Raw genomic sequence first — 22,540 nt, 5'->3', positions numbered from 1 at the left:
TATTGTTCTCGACTCTTCGACAGAGAGGATATTCCAGGTCGTTTCTTCGAAGGGCCCTAAAAGACTTCCAGAAAAAGAAAGTTAAATTAGACAAAGAACCTAAAATAATACCTCTGGTGTCTACATATTCTAATGTGTCTGTACAATTTAATAGATTGGCGAAAACAAATTTTGAAAAGTTTATTACTGGTACAAAAAACCTACAAAATCATAAAGTCATCTCTGCCTTCAGGAGGAACAGAAATCTGAAAGATCTCCTTTCTAAAAGTAAATTAGCTCCCTTAAACCCAATCAGGAACCAAACTAAAATGGAAACCTTTAAACCAAAAATATGGATCAAAAGTAGTTCAACTAAAAAAATCTTCAAAATAAAACCAACATTAACCCCGCAAACACCTAATTGTATTTATTTAATCACATGTAACAAATGCCTTAAGCAATACGTGGGACAAACCAGAAATACAATACAAATTAGACTATACCAACACGTTTATAACATCAAAAACAAGAAAGAGACAAATACACATATAGTAAAACACTTCTTACACCATGGCCTCTCATCCTTACAGGTCATGGGACTCCAAAGCAACCGATTTTGGACCCTGCAAGAGAGACTAATGGTAGAAAGGCAATGGATTATGAAATTAAACACGTTATATCCTAAAGGCCTAAACGAAAACTAAAGATGGACATTAGCGTTGGGAAAGGGGATGGACAGTGCCCAACCTTGCTGGGGCTCCTGGTGATGAGTGGGATGACCCTGACCTAACCCCTGACCTAACCCTAACTCTAAACCCAACCCCCACCCCAACCAATTCCTTACCCCAACCAAATTCCTAATCCCAACCACAATCCCTACCCCCTACCAATTCCTAATCCTAACCCTAACCTCTACCCCCCTACCATTTCCTAATCCTAACCCCAATCCCTAATCCTAACCCTAACCTCTACCCCCCTACCATTTCCTAATCCTAACCCCAATCCCTAATCCTAACCCCAACCCGACTCTGGGGTCTTCCCCTCTGATCCGGGGGTCCTGGTAAAGGATAAACCCTAACCTAACCCTAACCCTAACCCTAACCATTCGTCCAACATATTTCCATTGGGTTTCCATTCAAACACATTTTCTTTCATAACTCCCGAACCCTACCCCTAGTGGCGAAATGGAGGGGTGCAACAGTAAGTCATTTTCAAAGATCTATCCACTCAAACAGTAAAAAAAATTTGTTAGGAAAAAAAAAAGTTCACTACAAAGGTATGCCATTCGACTCAGAATGACCTGAAACGTGCTCCTATGCACTTTCTGGGGGAACCTTTTTCAGAACCCACTTTGGACTTAGAAGAATTTTTGATTTTTCCCATTCATTTCAATGGGGGAACTAAAAACGGCTATAACTTCCGAACGAAAGGTCATAGGTCAAATATTTTCTTTTCCGCCTCCCCATAACCGGCCACGAGGAAGCCGGGGAACTTGTCCGCTTCTTTCTACGACCTTCCGTTCTCGAGATATAGCGATTTTTACGTTTATTTCCGGTTTTTCACCAACTTCCGGATATCACAGGAAGTCAAAAGAAGCGTCTTGACGAGAGGAATCGATTGATATATGTACCCTCACTCTCCGACTTCCACAGCCCGAGATACAACGAAATCCCTCATTTGAGGGGCAGATTTTGAAACTACCCCTTCCCGGGGTCCTACAGGGAAAAATTATATACCAATCGATGCGGAATCTCACCCCGAATCCAACGGAACCGGTCTTCCGTTCGGGAGTTATTGCCAAATCCCTCACTTCGTTTGGTTTTCATCCCTTATCCCTAACCCTAACCCTAACCCCAATTCAGGTGTCTTCTCCGCGCCAGCCTCCCTCCGGAATCCAGGTGTCCTCTCCACGCCTGTCCACTTACCTTAACCTAACCCTAGGAAATTGACTGGACGAGGAAAATTCTCCCCTAACCCTAACCAACTTCCGGTTATCGGAGGAAGTCGAGGGTGGTCTCAAAAGAAGCGTCTTGACAAGTAGAATAAGTGGTATGAGTTTCATGATGTTTGGACCTTCCTCGAGCTATTCCTAGCCCGAGATATCGCTTTGAGGCGTTTCCAGGAGCTCCCTGATGATAGTTTTTTGATGCTTTTTTTTTTTGATAAGACAAATTTGAACATGAAATTGAACTGTTATATTCAATTTACTATTAATATCTCATTGCTCCTACGCATAATAGCCCACATTTAAATGTTAAAACAGCTTGCCATGGATGCACACACAATAGTAAGCTCTGCTTTCAAGTTTACCTCGTGTAGGCGGTTTGTCATAAGGCATGTTAAAACCGCTTGCCATAGAACTCCCAGGTCATAGACAACGGCATTAGCAAGCAAGCTAATCTAACAGGGTCTCTACTTTCCAGTTAATTCAGTGTGTTCCCAAATGCTTCAAGAAATTTCATGTCTTCCCCCATAACACGCAATTGTTTTGAATATGTTAGGCTACATTATGTCGGTGTTGAAGTGTTTAGATTCCCAGGCATTTTAACAGCAACTATGGCTATGCGCAACACCAGTCAGCTGACTTTAATTAGCGATAACATACGGAGATGGTTCCGTAGCCTCTTTGACAGCTCAGTGACATCAGATATGTAACTTACATATTTATGTTTTTGCCAGTGAACTTTTAACATGATCTTCATATTCATTGTGATGCTATATGGGCCTCATGCACATGAAAGATTAATATCATGCCATTATGTTGTTTAGAACACACCGTGAAATAAAGTTTTCACCTTACAACTTTGCTGATAACATTTCAAATAAATGCCAGCTAGGATATTGTGTAAGGTATACATCAGTGAGGTACATCCTTACCTGTTGCTCTCTAGAGGAGCTTCTGAACATGATTTTAGGGGCAGCCGTGGCCCACTGGTTAGCACTCTGGACTTGTAACCGGAGGGCTGCCGGTTCGAGCCCCGACCAGTGGGCAAGTGGGCAGTGAGCAAGGCACCTAACCCCTCACTGCTCCCCGAGCGCCGCCATTGTAGCAGGCAGCTCACTGCGCCGGGATTAGTGTGTGCTTCACCTCACTGTGTGCTGTTTGTGTTTCACTAATTCACCGACTGGGTTAAAAGCAGAGACCAAATTTCCCTCACGGGATCAAAAAAGTATATATACTTATACTTTATACTATACTTACTGTTGATGTTGTTTCATAGCCTTTTGCTTGTGTGTAGTTTTGCTTGTGTGTAGGCCCACTGCTAGATTTTGACAGGAGCTTGTGATATCACTTTAAAGCTACTTGGGCTCACACAAGCTGTCAAACACTGTCCACTCGCCTATGTGGTTCACCCCTCTGGTTTATACATCCAGTGTTTATGTTAGCTAACTGTATCTGGATGTGTTGCTATCAGAGCAAGACGTTAGCATGACATGCAGTGATGCCTCGTATAAAAAAAAGCACCGAAATGAGGCACCAGAATCCACGTTGTTATTGGATGCAGTTACTACAGTTTACGTCGGGACCGGTGCCATATTAGAACTGTGTTTTGGTGCCCAACCCTAGCAATAATGAAGCATTCAATTGGATCTGTCTTAAAATATGAGTACTTTGAAAAATTGGTGTCTAAAATACATTCAATGTTCAATTCTTACATGCTGACTAATTCAAATGACTGATTTTAAAGAATTTTACTTGCGCATGTACTCTGTTTCTTTCAGATGGCGCTGTCCTCCTGCCGTCTATGAGACTGCAATGATTACATTATCCCAACTAAAGGGGCACGTCTAAGCGATCGCTGCGCGATCTCCGCCTGGAAGCCTATTATTTGGTCTCGCTTGTTTTCTTGCTAATAATCAAGGGGAAATTATCTATATGCTACAAAGAAAAAAATACATAAACACTCATCACTGAGCAGCTCAAAATAATTAGCCTAGGCCCACTTTCAGACTCGTTATAATGGCTACATTTGGCCTTGGAAATATCTGCGCTCCCTGAAAGCATTTTAGTTATGAAAATATTAACCATCAGCGACAGATGGAAAATATAATGCTAACTGAAATGAGTGGTGAACAATAACTTTCCAAGACAACATCACACTATTAGGCCTAGCTGAACTCACAATCCCACTCAGTGGAGATTTTTTAGTTTCAGCAGCTGGGGGAACGCAAAGTGAACACAAGCTCACCTCATCAAGTCTTTCATTTAACCCACCATTGGCCGAAGAACCAATAGCACAAAGAGAGACCAATCACTATGCTCTGTCTGTCATCCTCACTTGTCACTTTCTCTCCGTCACTCAACCTCGCATAAAATGGATCTGCAGGGAGCTTTTCGGTGATGTTGGAGGTGCTCGTTTTTTGCATAGTTTTAAGTAAAAAATCGTATCGACATACTTTGATGCTACGCAAAATTCATACAGGTTGACAGGTCTGAAACAGCTTTGAAACACAGCCAATGACATTTCTTTCTCAAGCTAGAGCTTGAGAGTGTCTTGGATTACGTAGCGTCATGCAGGAAAGACAGTTTACAAATGGTACTGGACATAATATGATTCGGATCATGGTCGGCATAGGAGATAGGCCTGCGCTTAACACAAATGGAAAACCTCATAGTTAGTAGCTCGGAAATGTAATACCTCATCAGATGACGTTTATCACTTTTTATTACTTTTAAATTGCCTTAAATTTGGCTAATTTCATTTACTACCTTTTAATACCTTTTACAACCCCGCAGACACCCTGTAAGTTGGCCATGTCCACCTATATCTGGTGAAAGTTTGGTTTTAACCAGGCTAGAAAAAAATAGGCCACGCACACGCACACACACAGAGGTATAGGCTATATGCAGGCACATACTCAGACAGGGTATTAACACACACACAGAGGTATAGGCTATATGCAGGCACATCGTCAGACAGGGTATTAACACACACACAAACACAGAGGTATAGGCTATATGCAGGCACATCGTCAGACAGGGTATTAACACACACAAACACAAACAGAGGTATAGGCTATATGCAGGCACATCGTCAGACAGGGTATTAACACACACACACACACACACAGAGGTATAGGCTATATTCAGGCACATACTCAGACAGGGTATTAACACACACACAAACACAGAGGTATAGGCTATATGCAGGCACATCGTCAGACAGGGTATTAACACACACAAACACACACAGAGGTATAGGCTATATGCAGGCACATAGTCAGACAGGTTTAAGAAGCGCTTGATTTGTTTTGTAACGGAGCATTCTGACCTAGAAATTGCAACAGAATGTAATTTCAAAACTATTTAAAAATTACATTTAAAAAATAAATAAATAAATAAAATGAGCATGCCCTTTGTGTGTGTGTACCTGCACGTTAAACAGGCCTAGGTTAGCATGCCCTTGGTGTGTGTGTGTGTGTACCTGCACGTTAAACAGGACTAGGTTAGCATGCCCTTTGTGTGTGCCTGCACGTTAAACAGCCCTAGGTTAGCATGCCCTTTGTGTGTATGTGTGTGTACCTGCACGTTAAACAGGCCTAGGTTAGCTTGCCCTTGGTGTGTGTGTGTGTGTACCTGCACATTAAACAGGCCTAGGTTAGCATGCCCTTTGTGTGTGTGTGCATACCTGCACGTTAAACAGGCCTAGGTTACCATGTGTGCGTGTGTGCGCGCGTGTTCCTGCATGTGTGTGTGTGTGTACCTGCATGTGCGTGCGTGTGTGTTCCTGCGTGTGTGTGTGCGTGTACCTGCATGTGCGTGCGTGTTCCTGCGTGTGTGTGTGCGTGCGTGTACCTGCATGTGCGTGTGTGTTCCTGGAGGTGTGTGTGTGTGTACCTGCACATTAAACAGGCTGCAGCCGTATCCTTTCCACACTCTGATGATGTTCATGTACTTCAGCATACTGTCCTGCTGCGTGTGTGTGTACCTGCACGTGTGTGTTTGCGTGCGTGTGCGTGTGTACCTGCACGTTAAACAGGCCTAGGTTACCACGTGTGTGTGTGTGTGTGTGCGTGCGTGTGTACCTGCATGTTAAACAGGTCTAGGTTACCATGTGTGTGTGGGTTCCTGCAGGTGTGTGTGTTTGTGTTCCTGCAGGTATGTGTGTGTGTGTGTGTGTTCCTGCAGGTATGTGTGTGTTCCTGCAGGTGTGTGTGTGTGTGTTCCTGCAGGTGTGTGTGTGTACCTGTAATCGTTTATCGCCTGTGACTCTGTGATAACAGGACATAACAGGGAGGCATTTGGCTGAGCAACGGAGGTTAATATGCTCTATATTTTGTCCAAATGATGTCTGTCTATCATCGTTGCACTCGGAGAAAACCAGAATGTTTAATTTGTCCTGCGTTTCTTCTACGGCTGCAAACGGGATTCACTCGCAGTTAACCAAATATTTCTTTATTAGGGCAGGGCAGGCATATTTCTGGCTATTAAATTATTTCTAAACCAGTCTGCTAAAGTCTGTAGTGAAGTCTGTGTAGGGTTTTCCAGGCTCCATTTCTTTTTACGAGACACCCTGCTCACAAGAGCCATCTGCCGGTTGTTTGGGTCGTTGCAGCGTCACTGGAGAAATACAAATTAAAGTCGCGTGATGTCACGTGCGAACCTCGAGGGAAGCTGGCCAATTTCAAGTAATGCCCACTGTACTTGATAAGTAAGCACCTGGTGGGAGAGACACGCCTACATTTGGCAACCGCTAGCTACATTGATTAGTAAGCACCTGGTGGGAGGACACGCCTACATTTTCATTTGTGTTTCGGATTCATGTCGGAAGGTCCAACTCCAGCGTGGTAAAAGTCTGCGAAATTTTGTTAAGTTGTACAGTTAAGCTGCAAACTTCCTGGATAGGCACAGCGTAGCCGCAAACTCCCTGGATAGGCACAGCGTTGTGTTTCCTTTGGGGCAGATTGGTTTGGGGCTGCTGTGGTCAAATAGCAGCGTTTGCTCAGGGGCACTTCCACGGAGTGGACGCTCTGCTGGAACCAGTTCCAGAACTATCGAGGAGGAATGGAAGCTCTGCTGGAACCAGTGCCAGAACTATTGAGGAGGAATGGAAGCTCTGCTGGAACCAGTGCCAGAACTATCGAGGAGGAATGGAAGCTCTGCTGGAACCAGTGCCAGAACTATCGAGGAGGAGAGGGGGAACTGTCTCGATCGCTCTGGCTTAATTCAGAGTTAATTAGACAGGTTTGGGTATAGTAAGCAGGGAGACTTGATCATACGGTTTTACCTTGTACACACAGTGACATGGTTTTGTGTCATTTCAACATAAATATTGTTTCACTCTCCTTCCGAGGAGTCATGCACAAAAGAAAAATGGTTAAATATCGCTGCACATTATGGTATTGAAATTTCTGTGACTCAAGGATGATTTTAAAACAGGGTTTATTTGATAAACATATTTTGGTTAAGCTCTCTTCTCAGTCCATATTTTAATTCTATTCAGTGTAAATTATATGGCCTGCAATATCTGCAATATTACTGGACATTTTGTATGGTCAAAAAAAGGTTAGTGTAACCTCAGTGTTATCTTACGAAGTTACTACTTAATTTGAGTTATCCTACTTAAGGTTTGTGCCAACAGTAATGGCTCATTCGTGATTAGCAGCTGTTGACGGCTGACTGCGCCAACGTCAACGAAATCTACAAGTGTGAGCCGGGACAGCTAGAAAAGACAGCAGATTATGAGCCGGGACAGCAGATTATGACAGCAGATTATGAGCCGGGACATCAGATTATGAGCCGGGATGCAGATTATGAGCCGGGACAGCTGGACAGCTAGAAAAGACGGCAGATTATGAGCCGGGAGAGCTGGACAGCTAGAAAAGACGGCAGATTATAAACCGGGACAGCTGGACAGCTAGAAAAGACGGCAGATTATCCCGGCTACACCGGCTGCAGCTCAACTGGATCTGACTCCTGTGAAACAGGAAGTCGTGAAGTACTGCTGAAAAGGTCCTAGACACACACACACTCTAATCAACTTTGAAAAGTACGATTTAAGCAAAGACAAAAATGACACACACACGGGAGAGCTGAAGGAGTTTAATGACAGCTGAGATGAAACATCCGACATCATCATCAATCATGTCCATACCATATGACCACATCAATTAACACATGTGGAATTGAACACCTGTGTGTGGTATTGAACACGTGTGTGTGTGGCATTGAACATGTGTGTGTGTGTGTGTGTGGTATTAAATATGTGTGTATGGTATTTAACACATGTGTGGTACTGAGCACCTGTGACAACGTCATTTAGAATCTGTATATCTGGTCAATTGGTTATAGAGAACGGGATTGTGTCGACACATTGTTAAGAAAGACACGGCTACGACTGCACAGCCCGACTACTGTACAATTTAGTACAGCTAAATGAAGACGGGGGATTAATATAGTGAATCTATGTGCTGCTGAACCATTGAATCAATGTCTGTCTGCTATTAACACTATAGTTATTTTGTCAGTCATCATGTTCATTTTATTCTAAAGAAAGCGAATCTAATGTAGCCCTACAAGTGGGTAATGTTACAGTAGGCACAGCTAATATCACCTGCTGGCTATCATGCTGACTGCAAACAGACAGACTCACTTCAACTGCAGGATTGAGAAACTTGTTGTGTTTGTTGTTGAAGGCTAGATGCTCCTAATTTCAGTAGATCATGCTTAGTCTATCACGTGACTAATGGCAGTAGACCTATTTTTCGCTAGTGACAGGTTCACCATGTCATCACCTGTCTGCAAACATGGAGAGGATCTCTACGGATATATAACTATGCCTGCATACCCCAGCAGCAAGTTAATACATGTGTTTGTATGGGCAGTAGCACCTTAACACGTGTTTGTATTTAATGTGTATTTAATGTGTATTTAATGTGTTTGTATGGGCATGTGTTTGTATTTAATGTGTTTGTATGGGCAGTAGCAAGTTAGAGCTTCCTAACATCACCAACTCAATCATGTGACACACATTTCCCTCACAGGGTCAAAAGAGTATATATACTTACTTACAGAGCAGAAACCCAACTATAGCATTAATATTAATATTCTTTATTTTATTTAAGTACCACTCTGTTGCCTTCCTGTTCAGCTCGTCATGGTAAAGATGCATTTGCTCATATCACGGTCCATTTGATTGCTCTTGACACTAACTATGCCCCCATTAGTAATCACTGTATCTTCGTTAGCGTATCTGTAAATATGGCGGCCGCTACCCAAACCCCAACATCTAACGTAACGTGACAGTCACCCGTTCTCTATATGAAATATTATTATAAAATATATAAAATATATAAAACATATACAACTCATTAGGGAATAGCGTCTACTCCAGTTGCACGGAACCATACTTGGGATCAGGCTAGGGATTGTCATTTTCAGTTAAGGCGAGACACTACAGGTGAATAGGGTACAAATTTTAACTAGCAGATATCACTATGAAACTTCTCCAGTTGATTACTTACATTAATATGAGAAAAAAATGTACTAGGATTGTCATTCTATGTATGAGTTTGAATGTTGTGTGTGTATCTCTTTGGTCTTGGTCTCTGCCTGCAGAGATGCTCTTTGGTTAAGACTGTTTGCATAAAATAAAATTCAGCTACTGCTCCTACACACACACATACAAACATTTAAAACACTCTCACACATGGTCTTGAACACACAAAACACAAGCAAATTTATCTGAAGGTTGCATGGTGAATCTTCACCAATGGTTCCCTTGGTTACTGATTGACTGGCAGGTGCTGACGCGTCTCTTCACGATGAGACTGATGTATGTCTTCATGAGCCTCGCGATGTCCACCACCTAACACACAGACACACACACACATGCAGACACACACGCACACACACACACACACACACAGAGACACACATGCAGACACACACACACAGATAAAAATTTGCACATTTTTATTACCTTTCTTTGGCCTTAATTGGGGTAAATAAAAAGATCCCATCTTTTCAAACTCATCCAACTTCTCCTGAGTGTTTATACCTGCTCACGACTTCTCCGTCACATTTACCTTCAACACACACACACACATATAGACACATACTTTACCCCCTGACTGTACCGACCTGCTCTGTGAGGAACAGTAGGTGGCGCTAACACACATGTACGCACCTGCTCTGAACAGTAGGTGGCGCTAACACACATGTACGCACCTGCTCTGTGAGGAACAGTAGGTGGCGCTAACACACATGTACGCACCTGCTCTGTGAGGAACAGTAGGTGGCGCTAACACTGTACGCACCTGGTAGGTGGCACTAACACTGTACGCACCTGCTCTGAACAGTAGGTGGCGCTAACACACATGTACGCACCTGCTCTGTGAGGAACAGTAGGTGGCGCTAACACACATGTACGCACCTGCTCTGAACAGTAGGTGGCGCTAACACACATGTACGCACCTGCTCTGTGTGGAACAGTAGGTGGCGCTAACACTGTACACACCTGCTCTGTGAGGAACAGTAGGTGGCGCTCCTGAGTGCTGATGCAGAGCGTGTTGGGCTGTGGGGCTCCAAACGACAGGATGAGCTCATAGGACAGGACCTCCAGAGGCCACGCCTCCCCACGCTTGTACACACCCACATTCTCCTGACCAACAGCCAACCACAGATCCTCTGGATACACGCCATCAGCACACTGGAAACACACACACACACACACATTAACCACACTGTACACACACACATTAGCCACACTGTACACACACACACATTAACCACACTGTACACACACACACACACACATTAACCACACTGTACACACACACACACACATTAACCACACTGTACACACACTCCATCAGCACACCGTACATACTAGGGGTGTGAATCTCTCATGTTAAAGACAATACGATTCGCATCTAGATACATGGGCACGATTCGATACAAGAAAAGATACATGTTTATAAAAAACGATTCAGTACGATTCGATGCGATGCGATTCGATGCAATTCGATACAGTTCAAGAATGGAAAGCATTCTCAAAGATTTTTTATAATTTGCTCAAGGTGCACATTCATTTTATATTATCAATTATCATGGTCATGGTTGTCAATTAGGCAACAAAATGTGTGAATATGATTATCTAAACTGAGGTTTGTTTCATATACTGTATTGAAATGAAAAAAGAATAGTCTACATTTCAGTCAAACACAGCAGCCAAATACAACATAAAAATAAAACTTTATAGACTTTTTACAGATTTTATAGAGTTATATCTGATTGTTTTCATGGAGCTGTAGCCTTGTTGAGGTAAGACAATACCGAAATAAAATAAAACAGTGCTTAAGACACTCTTGGCCTTTTCTCATATAGGCCTAGCCTACCCTACAAGAATAAAATAGGCCTACAAATCAATGAACTCTCTGGGCTTATTTTGTTCCAACAGTAGACCTATGCAGAAACCTACAATGCCACAAGTCTGAGTAAATATGAACAAAATCATTAGCTAATAATTTATGTATTGTTTTAGCAGCAAGGGCCAAATTATTATTTAACATTAAGGAAATCCCTTCATCAAAGGTAATGCTACTCTACAGACTATCGTTGCTGTTTAGGAATGCTATAAATGCTTAATTTCGCGCTGGATTTCGAAAAACAAAAGCCGACCGAGTGCAAGTTGTCACATGCTTAAGTTGCAATAGATGTATGGGTAATGAGGTCATTTGACAACTTTGGGCAATGAATGTAACCAAAAACGAACTGCATTACCCACAATTCCGTGTCACGTATAGTTTCAAAACCGGAAGTGGGATGAACGCGCTGCTTGGAACGTAAATGAGTCTGAGCGAGCAGAAAAGGTTGTGCACCGATTCATAACAAGTAAATCGATATAACGACCGGTTCATTACGTTTTTTTCCGATAAGGGGCTTCACGTATCGATGTAGCCGTATCTTACACGTTAAAAACGGATATCGATACGTATCGGTTAATCTTTACACCCCTAGTACATACACACACACATATTAACCACACTGTACACACACACACACACACACATTAACCACACTGTACACACACACACATTAACCACACTGTGTACACACACACACATTAACCACACTGTACACACACACACACACACACACACACACACAAACACACATTAACCACAGTGTACACACACACATTAACCACAGTGTACACACACACTCCATCTGCACACTGGAAACACACACACACACTCACCAGATTAACCACACTGTACATACACACACACATTAACCACACGGTACAGACACACACACACACATTACCACACTGTACACACCAGTGGCGGCTGGTGGTATTTTTTTCTAGTGAAGCAGTTATGAAATTATGACACCCCCTTCCGGAAATGAACATTGCACCTAACACACCTGCCAAAGTTGGTGAGGTTGAATGTATGAGACACATGATGACATTGAACTGTCTGCAATGTCATAAACAAAAGCTATATTGTTTGATCAGTCAGAGAGCTCAGAGTAATTTGTTGAGAAATCAAGACCTGTTTACCACCATCTCAAAGTACAGGCCACAAATGGGGTGTAGTAGGCCTAAGACTGAACAAGACAGTAAACAAGGTTTATGTATTATTATTATTATTATTATTATAAGTTTGCATATTTTTGTTAGACATATTGCTTGCAAAGACTAGGCTATCTATGGCCATGCCCCCAAAAAAGAGCATCTCGACTTTAGCACTAATTAGTGACTAGGTAAGTCTCTATATACTGAAAACAATACCAACTATATTTTCTGATCTTGATATACAGTAAGATGAATAACACTTGGTTAGACTGTATTAGATAAGCAGTTTTTGCAGTGTAGCCTATTAATGCCAAGTTGTTGATGTCCACATCTTGAAACAACAACCTTCCAATAGGCCCTATTCTAAGCTACTAATTATGCCCCATAAGCAATGTCAAATTCAGTAGCCTATTGAGACACATTCTTGCCTCTGGGATACATTAAGAAATTATACCATGGCTGCTCTGGCATATGTTTGACCAACCAGTTTGTTTTTGTCACAGCCAGAAGTAAAAATCCACATTTTTACATTTGCCTCCTGATACACTGAAGAATCCTAGAAATGTTTTCTGAATCAATCAGTGTCTATTTCATTTTTAAATGGTAGTTGAAATTTAGCTTCAAGTAGATTGTTCTGAATTGTCTTTGACAAAATTGAGGATTTAAAATGGGAAGCCAAGATGTTATAACACATCCATAACATAGGCTAATGTTATCATAACACATCAGTGAACTTACAGGATGGCTACGTTGAGAAGCTGCACTTTCTAATGCATAGCCTACTTGGAACAAGTTTATCCTTACCGTAGCACCCACGAACTGTGTTAATTTCACAGGAAGTCTCTTGGTCTCCCCTCTGCATTCACTCATAGGTCCTCATTTAAAAAAACTGTAAAGAATCCTGTAAATTGCGGTGAACGATGTTCATCGCCTGAAACTTCCGTCGAATCCATCTTGCTAGGACTTAGCGAGTCACTAACGTTAGCTGTGGGGAGACCGCTAGCAAGCTTTCCACCTAGCTTATGTTAGAAAACACAGAGCTACACACAATACTTCTAAATAAAACATTCTCCCCTACACAGAAAAAAATCCGATGTACCTTACAAAATGAATGTAAAACAAACTATGTGAATGAGTTACACAATTTAGAATAAAACTCTAGTGAGGTCACTGAAGGCAACTTGATGGCAAGTGATGGCAAGCTAATGGAGACAGTAATTAGCCAGAGTGTTGCGTCAATCATATTCAACGGCAGGAAGTGTAAAAAATTCTGCCCAATCGGTCACTGCTTCACGGGTGGGACTTATCTGCCATAAGGATCAATTGAAACGGAAAAAATCCACGAGCCGCCTGGGGTTTCACTCGATTTACATTGAAGTCAATGGGGAAAGATATCTATGGTAGTGAACAAAACGAAAAGTTGGTGAAGCAGTCTGATTCACTGTCATTCTCTGTTCCACCGCGGGTGACTGATGGCGCTGTTGTCACTCACAGAATTGATTTCAGGAAAACAGCTCGTGTTAGTGACTGTGTTTCTGTTTCAAAGGAGTAAAATTGGGATTTTTATAAGATTTATTTGTGTTTTGTTTTTTACTTTTTTTTGGTGAAGCTGCTTCACCTGTAGGTACACACACACACACACACACACACACACACACACACACACACATTAACTGCTGCTTCACCTGTAGTCTTATAGAAGCCTCCTCTGCTACACACACACACACACACACACACACACACACACATAATAAATAAGCACAGCTTCACCTGTAGTCTTATAGAAGCCTCCTCTGCTACACACACACACACACACACATTAACCACACTGTAAACATACAAACACACACACATTAACACACTGTACACACACACACACAGATTAACACACTGCACACACACATAATAAATAAATTCACGCCGATTTTAGGATAGGCCTGCACTTAACACAAATGGTTCGAAAATGTAATATCTCATCAGATGATGTTTATTACCTTTTAATCAGGGCTTTGAACCGGTTCAAGGAACGAAAACCGGGAACTTTTTGTATTTTACAGGGAACAGAAACACTTATTTAAAAATAATGGTAACCGGTTAATACCGGTTTTATTTTGTTCCTCAAAGTTTTCGTTGCCTAATTAACTAAAAAAAAAAAAGTAATTATTTTCCTGGGCACGGCTGAGGTTCACTCAGACATTCGTTGACTGAATGGAGAGAGAGCGGTGGATTACAAAGTCTCCACTCCACATCTTAAATAAGAGGTAAATTACGATCCATCGTTAATTAAAACGCTCATTCCAAACACAATAACAATAGCTATATTTGTCGACTCCACGTTAATGATGGACTAGCGAACATTTGGCTAAATGGCCTTTCTCCCCGACAGTTGGAATTTGTTGTTGCCCGAGTGGCATAACCACGTGTCTTAATAATGTGGTTACGTTTGTGTGGAAATTTTCTCTTTTAACAATAAACTACACATTTGAAATAATTGTAGGCCTATTTAATTATTATTATTATTAATAACATAATTATTATTATTTAATAATAGTTGTAATATTATTACATTTGGTTTAAGCTGGATGAGAAAGATGTGACATAATTCTATAGCATTAAACAGCTGACAGGAACGAAATTAACCGTTCCGGGAACAGTATTTTTTTGTTCTAACCGGTTCGGGAACGTCAATTTATTGGTGGAACTCATAACCGGAAACGTTATAATTCCGTTTCTGTTCGGAACGAACCGATTGGAAAAAAAAAATCGGTATGGCCTTAAATTTGGCTAATTTCATTTACTACCTTTTAATACCTTTCATAACCCCGCGGACTCCCTGTTTGTGTGTGTGTGTGTGTACCTGCACGTTGAACAGGCCTAGGTTAGCATGCCGTGTGCGTGTGTGTGTGTGTGTACCTGCACGTTAAACAGGCCTCGGTTAGCATGCCCTTTGTGTGTGTGTGTGTGTGTGTACCTGCACGTTAAACAGGCCTAGGTTAGCATGCCCTTTGTGTGTGTGTGTGTGTGTGTGTACCTGCATGTTAAACAGGCCTAGTGTGTGTGTGCGTGCGTGCGTGTGTACCTGAAGGTGTGTGTGTGTGTGTGTTCCTGCAGGTGTGTGTGTGTGCGTGCGTGTGTGAACCTGCAGGTGTGTGTGTGTACCTGCACGTTAAACAGGCTGCAGCCGTATCCTTTCCACTCTCTGATGATGTTCATGTACTTCAGCATACTGTCCTGCTGACTCATGCCCTCCAGACGCGCCCACTTCTCCTGCACGTTTCCTCGCAATACACACACTTCCTGTTCAAACCACGCCTCTTCCTGTGACTCTTCAGCTCTGGCCCTCCCCCTCAGGCTGCGCCTGAGAGTTCCTTCCAAGAAAGAGGAGCGCTTCCTGTGGGCGGAGTTAGAGCGGGAGAGAGACGTGCAGGCTTGCAGGCGACTGCGCAGGCGACTGACAGGAAATAGCTGCTCCAGGTCGGGCCAGGCATTCTGGGAGTTGTAGTCTCCCAGCAGGTACTGAATCCGCAGGGCTGCCAGAATCTGCAGAGTCTCCACTGGAGCAGGATAGCGTCCTTGTATAACTGCCTCATGGGCCTAAACAACCACACACACACACAAAGTATTAACACAACACACACACACACACATACACAGAGTATTACATTTTTTGCCCATTGCTTAAACATTTTTGCACAACTTCGGCTCATTGTGTCAAAACTCACACACACGTTACACAAACACCAGGGACTGAAAACAGAATGTTTTTCATTTAGTTTCGTTCTAAGCAAAAACATTATTTTTTTATTCCTGTTCCAGTGTTCCAAGGCCTCTCCTCTAAATGGAACCGGTGAGAACGTTACAGAAGAACCCTAGCCCTAGGTTCATATCATTCCTCTAAATGTAACCGGAACGTTATGGAAGAATGGTTCATACACACACACTCTAAATGTAACCGGTTAAAACATTATGGAAGAACGGTTAATATCATTCCTCTAAATGTTTGAGGATTTAGAATGTTATGGAAGAATGGTTCATATCACACATACAAACACACACACACTTCTACCGAGTCTGACAGTTGACTTGACGTCTGTGAAAGTGCTCAAACATGTGTCCTCAGTAGGGTGAACAGTACCGGCATGTGTCCTCAGTTCCTCAGTAGGCTAAACAGTACCGGCATGGCCCATTGTTCTCAGCTCAAGCAGTTGTTCTTACTTCTGTGTTGCGGATGAGTAATACCGGTAGCCATATCCATATGATAGAAATATATCTACACGGTGCGTGGAAAAGATAAAACATTTGCAAAGGAAAATGTTATGAAAGAACAGGCTGAGCTACTGAAAAGGCTGCCACTCACTTAGGTGCTTGTGCACACAGGACAGACCCCTTTAAATGTTGGAGATCATCCAGCCCCCTTTAATGTTGGAGATCATCCAGCCCCCTTTAATGTTGGAGATCATCCAGACTCTTTAATGTTGGAGATCATCCGGAGTCCTTTAATGTTGGCAACAGCTAATAGGCCGGCATGTTACCCAAGGGCTGCGTCCTGTACCTTAGCTAATGGCGATTATCTGTCTGATCCTGAGCTGATAACAGAATGGGTAAATGACGTTAGCAAGTGGCCAGAGATTCATTAGCCCGACATATAAGGCTATCTGGTTGACAAGCCCAGCATGTATACATGCAAAAAAGTAGTACAAGTAAGCATTTTTCTTGATGTTTCCTTGACATTTCAGTCAATTCACACACACATACAATTCAATGGGATGGAAAGCTTTCTGACTCCGACATGCACACACCTTTTCTGTGACGTGGACCGTGAAGGGGTCTCTCTCTATATATATATATATATATATAGAGAGAGAGAAATACAAAGTACACTCACACTTGCTTGAAAACTGCAGTGTTTCTGTGTGTGTTGTACGTCATGTGTATGATATGTATTGTAATGTGAGTGTGCTTACTTGTTCAAACATGAAGGCAAACTCCATGCTGGTGGGATGCACGCTGTGTGTGTCTAAGTGGCAGTAGAGCTTGAAGTAGAGACGGCAGTCTGTTTGAACAGCAGCGCCCTCTGCTGTCCGCCTGCAACCATCATTAAAAACATGGTGAATTTAACATCATTAAAAACATGGTGAAGGTGAATTAAACATCATTAAAAACATGGTGAACTAAACATCATTAAAAACATGGTGAATTAAACATCACCTATCCAGCTCCTCTCTTAAACATGGTGAATTAAACATCATTAAAAACATGGTGATTTCTCTCTCTTTCACACAGCCACACACACACACAGACACACACACACACACACACACAGCATTTCTCTCTCTTTCACACAGCCACACACACACACACAGGATTTCTCTCTCTTTCACACAGCCACACACACCTCTCAAACTTGGCCAGTACGTCTGCGACGGCAGTCCTGCTGTCCAGTGCTCGTTCTGCTTGACCTCTGACCTCAAAGAGCGAGAACATGTTTCTGCTGTCCTCCATCTGCAGGCCTCTCAAGAGCCGCTGCACCACCTACACACACACACACATCAATATATCACATTTTATACACGTGTGTGTGTGTGTGTGTGTGTGTGTGTGTGTGTGTGTGTGTGTGTGTGTACCTCTCCTGCAGTGGTGTGTGAGTTGATGCTGATCTTGCAGACTCCTCCCCCGTGGCAGTGGATGTGTGTGTTCATGTCCTGGAACCGCAGGATGGCGCTGAGCTCCTGCTGGGACGACACACACTCACGTGCGCGCCCACACACACGCCGCAGGGCCTCGTAGGAAAAGGCAGCCAAACGCGCCACCTCAGTGTCCTCAGGACACTCCCTCGCTCTGACCCACCCATAGACGAGAGGGACAGATGGGAGAGAGGTGAGGGAGAGAACACTAGAGAACACACACATTGTCTCTCTGACACACACACACACACACTATAGAAGATACACACACTGTCTCTCTCTCACACACACAACACACACACACTAGAGAAGATACACACACTGTCTCTCTCTCACACACACACACTAGAGAAGACACACACACTGTCTCTCTCACACACACACACACACACACACAAGAGAAGACACACACACAGGGATTAAAGTGAAAAAAAATCGTTTGAACTTTTTTCAGGCCATAAGTCATACGTTGTTCATATCTACCTATAGAGATAGCACCCCTTTTGCGGTCGCGACCTATTGGTTTTTAATGTACAAAAGATGCAAACAGCAAAGTAAAGGGAGTATTCGCCTTATTCACATGGCGGCCATTGTTTAAACCAAAACGAGGTTACAGGGTACACTTACTATATAATTAATGCCACCTACAGGTGAATGCATAGAACATAACAATCCTATGGTTTGTGTACCCTGTAGCCTCGTTTTAGCCGCCAATGGCCGCCATGTGAATAAGGCGAATTGAGTGTTCTTGATTGAGATTGAGTTTTCCTGATGAACAAAAATATATTTTAGTACCATCCCTGACCATTGCTGATTAGCCATTGCTGTTCTTTTCTACTGCAGCAATATTGTAGAAAGGCTTTAACACACTCTTATTTAATTACTTCAGGCCAAAAGTGTTTAAAGGGGAGATTTTTTTCTTGTTAATATGCAATTCAACACCAAGTAAAATCTATAAAATCAAGTTTGCAAGACTTCCCATTTCCTCATCAAAGTAACGAATCAGAACATTCTAGATATTGTTCATATTTCCATTTGTTGCCTCATCCGCATTTAATGAAAACATGGTAATTTTGAGTTTTACAGACAACTCAGTTTTCCAATGAGCAGTCTCTCAGTCTGTGTGTGCTCATGCAGGAGGTCTGCGCATTTGATAACGACAATCTGGAGACGGTGCTTTTGTCTTCAGCAACAGATTGTAGAAGGTTGACAAGAGGTTGCGACAGGTCGTGTTGCGCTATGAAAGAACATGCGTAGCCTACTTTCTAAACGTAAAAACGGTCAGCCATAGATAAACGTAGCCTACCTCTGTCGTGGTGGCTAGTTGCACCAGGTAGGGAAGATGTTCTGAAGTGCACGAACGTTAACCTTATGGCGGTCTTCTGATTGGTGGCGTGCTAAAACGTTTTCCTATTGCATCCATAAACAATTTTCTTGCAGCGAACCGCGCAAAAGCAAACCCCTGGCACTTTAATTTCTTTACACCATGGCTTGTTAGTTCTCCCCCGTTTCCAACAGCTGCCCATCTCCATTTATTTTTTAACTTTTGACACATGCCTTGCCTTCCTTTAGCAACAACGCATCCATGACAGCTAGTGGCCTTGCCAAATAGATGCACACAAATCATGACGCTAATATGCGAGGTTCTGGCTATAATATTTTATAGCAAAGTTTTAAGTTGACTATTTTAATTGTATGGTTATTTTTTCAACATACACTCACAACCTACTGTCGTTAAAAGTGAGGCCTAAGCAAAATAGGCTACAAGGCTGTTTGTGCGTCACAAACAGACTGACCCCCTTACTCAACAGTTTGCGATGATGACAGTGATATTTTTTTTTTATGCTAACACGCTCAGTCAAAACCTTTCGTCGCAAATTGTGAAAAACATTGTTGTACATGTCATAACAGACGGGATAATAAATTGCATAGGCTACGGTTTATATTGCGTTGTTTTACACATAATGTTAGTTGCATTGATTAAAAACTGTAACAATAATAGTAGCCTACATCGGGTGGCATAGCAGGCTATCTGTTCAAGTCATAGGTGACACCCAAAATGAATGACCTCCCCTGACAAGAGTTCGCGATAGTAAGAAATTGTCTACATTGATGCACGGAAAGAACACAGCCTACGCTTCTTCTCCGAATTCGCACATAGAGCTCACAATATCATATCCAAAAAAGTTAAACGGATTGGCCAACCTCATCAGCTGTCTCTAATGTGTCACTATAATCCAACTTTTAGACCGCTATAGTCCTCCATACGTGTTCTTTTTTTTTTTAAGCAAACGCCCGAGACAAGTGTGTAGCTACAACATTAAGCGAAACTCATGGCTGACGTAGGCTATCTTCTTGAGCGGTCACTGATTGAGACACAGAAAGTTCTCAAGAACACTATTAGGTCTTTAAACATTTACCATCACACACATTAATTCATCGGACCTAATATTTGTAGTTGCCTTAAAAAAGGAAAAGCAAAGGTGATAGGAGGGGGGGGGACTATTTTTTTTCTCATCGGATCTCATCCGTCCTACGACGGAGAACTTTAATCCTTGCACACATTGTCTCTCTCTCACACACAGACACACACACACAACACACACACACTAGAAGACACACACACTGTCTCTCTCACACACACACACACACACACACTAGAGAAGACACACACATTGTCTTTCTCACACACACACACAACACACACACACTAGAGAAGACACACACACTGTCTCTCTCTCTCACACACACACACACACACACAACACACACTAGAGAAGACAGACACACACATTGTCTCTCTCACACATACACACACTAGAGAAGACACACACATTGTCTCTCACACACACACACACACACACACACAACACAGACACAATCAGCATACACATATACACACACACACACACACACACACACAATCTGTCTGGCTCACCTCTTAAGATGGAACTTGAGGTGTGTGAGAAGGGAGCGGGAGGCGGGGCTAAAGTTGCAGCAGACGCACGCCATGATTTGCCAGTTGCTTAATGGGGCGGCGTCTCCACTAGTCTGCTTGAGCAGCTGACAGACAAGCTCCTCCCTGAGTGGGCGGAGCTCCCAGGCGGTCTGCAGCAGCCCCTGAATGGCTGACACAGGGTTGGCCACGCCCTCCAGCTGCAGCAGCGAATCAAACATCTTCAGAGCTTCAGAGTGAAGCGAGCCCCGCCTATGACCACGCCTCTCCACTACAGAAACATACAATCACATAACACACACATATGCACACACACATGCATACACACATGCGCACACACACATACACAACATACGCACACACACACACACACACACATGCGCACACACACATACACAACATACGCACACACACACACACACACGCACACATTTGCACACACACATATGCACGCGCGCGCACACACACACACATGCACGCACATACCCACACATACACACACACACAAATTCAGATTAATGTATTGTATCACAACATGTGCGTTATATATATGTATCGTGACCCATGTATCGTGACTAGGGTTGGGTATCGTTTGGGATTTATCCGATACCGGTGCTAAATCGATACTTTCAAAACGATGCCGGTGCCGAAACGGTGCCCGAACCGGTACTTTGTTTTTATATTAAAATGGTCTGAAGCATGAATTACTTTTTTTATTGATAAGACAAATTTGAACATAACATTGAACTGTTATATTCAATTTACTATCAATATCTCATTGCGTATAATAGCCTACATTTAAATGTTGAAACAGCTTGCCATGGATGCACACACAATGGTAAGCTCTGCTTTCAAGTTTACCCAGTGTAGGTGGTTTGCCATAAGGTATGTTAAAAACCACTTGCCATAGAACTGCCAGGTCATGGACAACGGCATTTGCAAGCAAGCTAATCTAACATGGACTCTACTTTCCCTAGTTAATTCAGTGTGTTCCAAAATGCTTCAAGAAATGTCATGTCTTCCTCCATAACACGCAATAGTTTTGAACATGTTAGGCTACATGTCGGGGTTGAAGTGTTTAGATTCCCAGCGCTAGTAGGCATTTAACAGCAACTATGGCTAAGCGCTAACACCAGTCAGCTGAGTTTAATTAGCGATAACGGAGATGGTTCCGTAGCCTCTTTGACAGCTTAGTGACATCAGGTATGTAATCTACATATTGATGTTTTTTTGCCAGCTAACTTTTAACATGATCGTCATATTCACTGTGATGCTATATGGGCCTCATGCACATGAAAGATTAATATAATGCCATTATGTTGTTTAGAACACACTGTGAAATAAAGTTTTCACCTTACAACTTTTCTAATAACATTTCAAATAAATGCCAGCTAGCG

At 42.6% G+C, this 22,540-nt stretch overlaps 1 protein-coding gene across 7 annotated transcripts in view; it reads right to left on the bottom strand.

The window, feature by feature from the left end:
- Positions 1-8,007: 8,007 nt before the first annotated feature.
- The window catches only part of myo10 (myosin X), a 123,507-nt gene continuing 108,974 nt past the window's right edge, over positions 8,008-22,540 (bottom strand). For 6 of the 7 annotated variants that reach the window (XM_042072033.1, XM_042072031.1, XM_042072034.1 and 3 more), the window contains 7 exons: positions 21,126-21,414; positions 18,128-18,350; positions 17,899-18,035; positions 17,468-17,588; positions 15,663-16,097; positions 10,440-10,631; positions 8,008-9,788 (listed from right to left, as the gene is read on the bottom strand). In XM_042072033.1, the coding sequence (XP_041927967.1) occupies positions 9,687-9,788; positions 10,440-10,631; positions 15,663-16,097; positions 17,468-17,588; positions 17,899-18,035; positions 18,128-18,350; positions 21,126-21,414 (1,499 nt within the window). In that variant the 3' untranslated portion in view covers positions 8,008-9,686. The remainder of the gene's footprint in view (positions 9,789-10,439; positions 10,632-15,662; positions 16,098-17,467; positions 17,589-17,898; positions 18,036-18,127; positions 18,351-21,125; positions 21,415-22,540) is intronic. The other variant, XM_042072032.1, reaches the window with a different exon arrangement.

This window comes from Alosa sapidissima, chromosome 19 (genome assembly GCF_018492685.1).
Source record: "Alosa sapidissima isolate fAloSap1 chromosome 19, fAloSap1.pri, whole genome shotgun sequence".
NCBI lineage: Eukaryota > Metazoa > Chordata > Actinopteri > Clupeiformes > Clupeidae > Alosa > Alosa sapidissima.
Note: the sequence above shows the minus strand (reverse complement) of the source record. Positions and strands in the feature narration are given on the sequence as shown.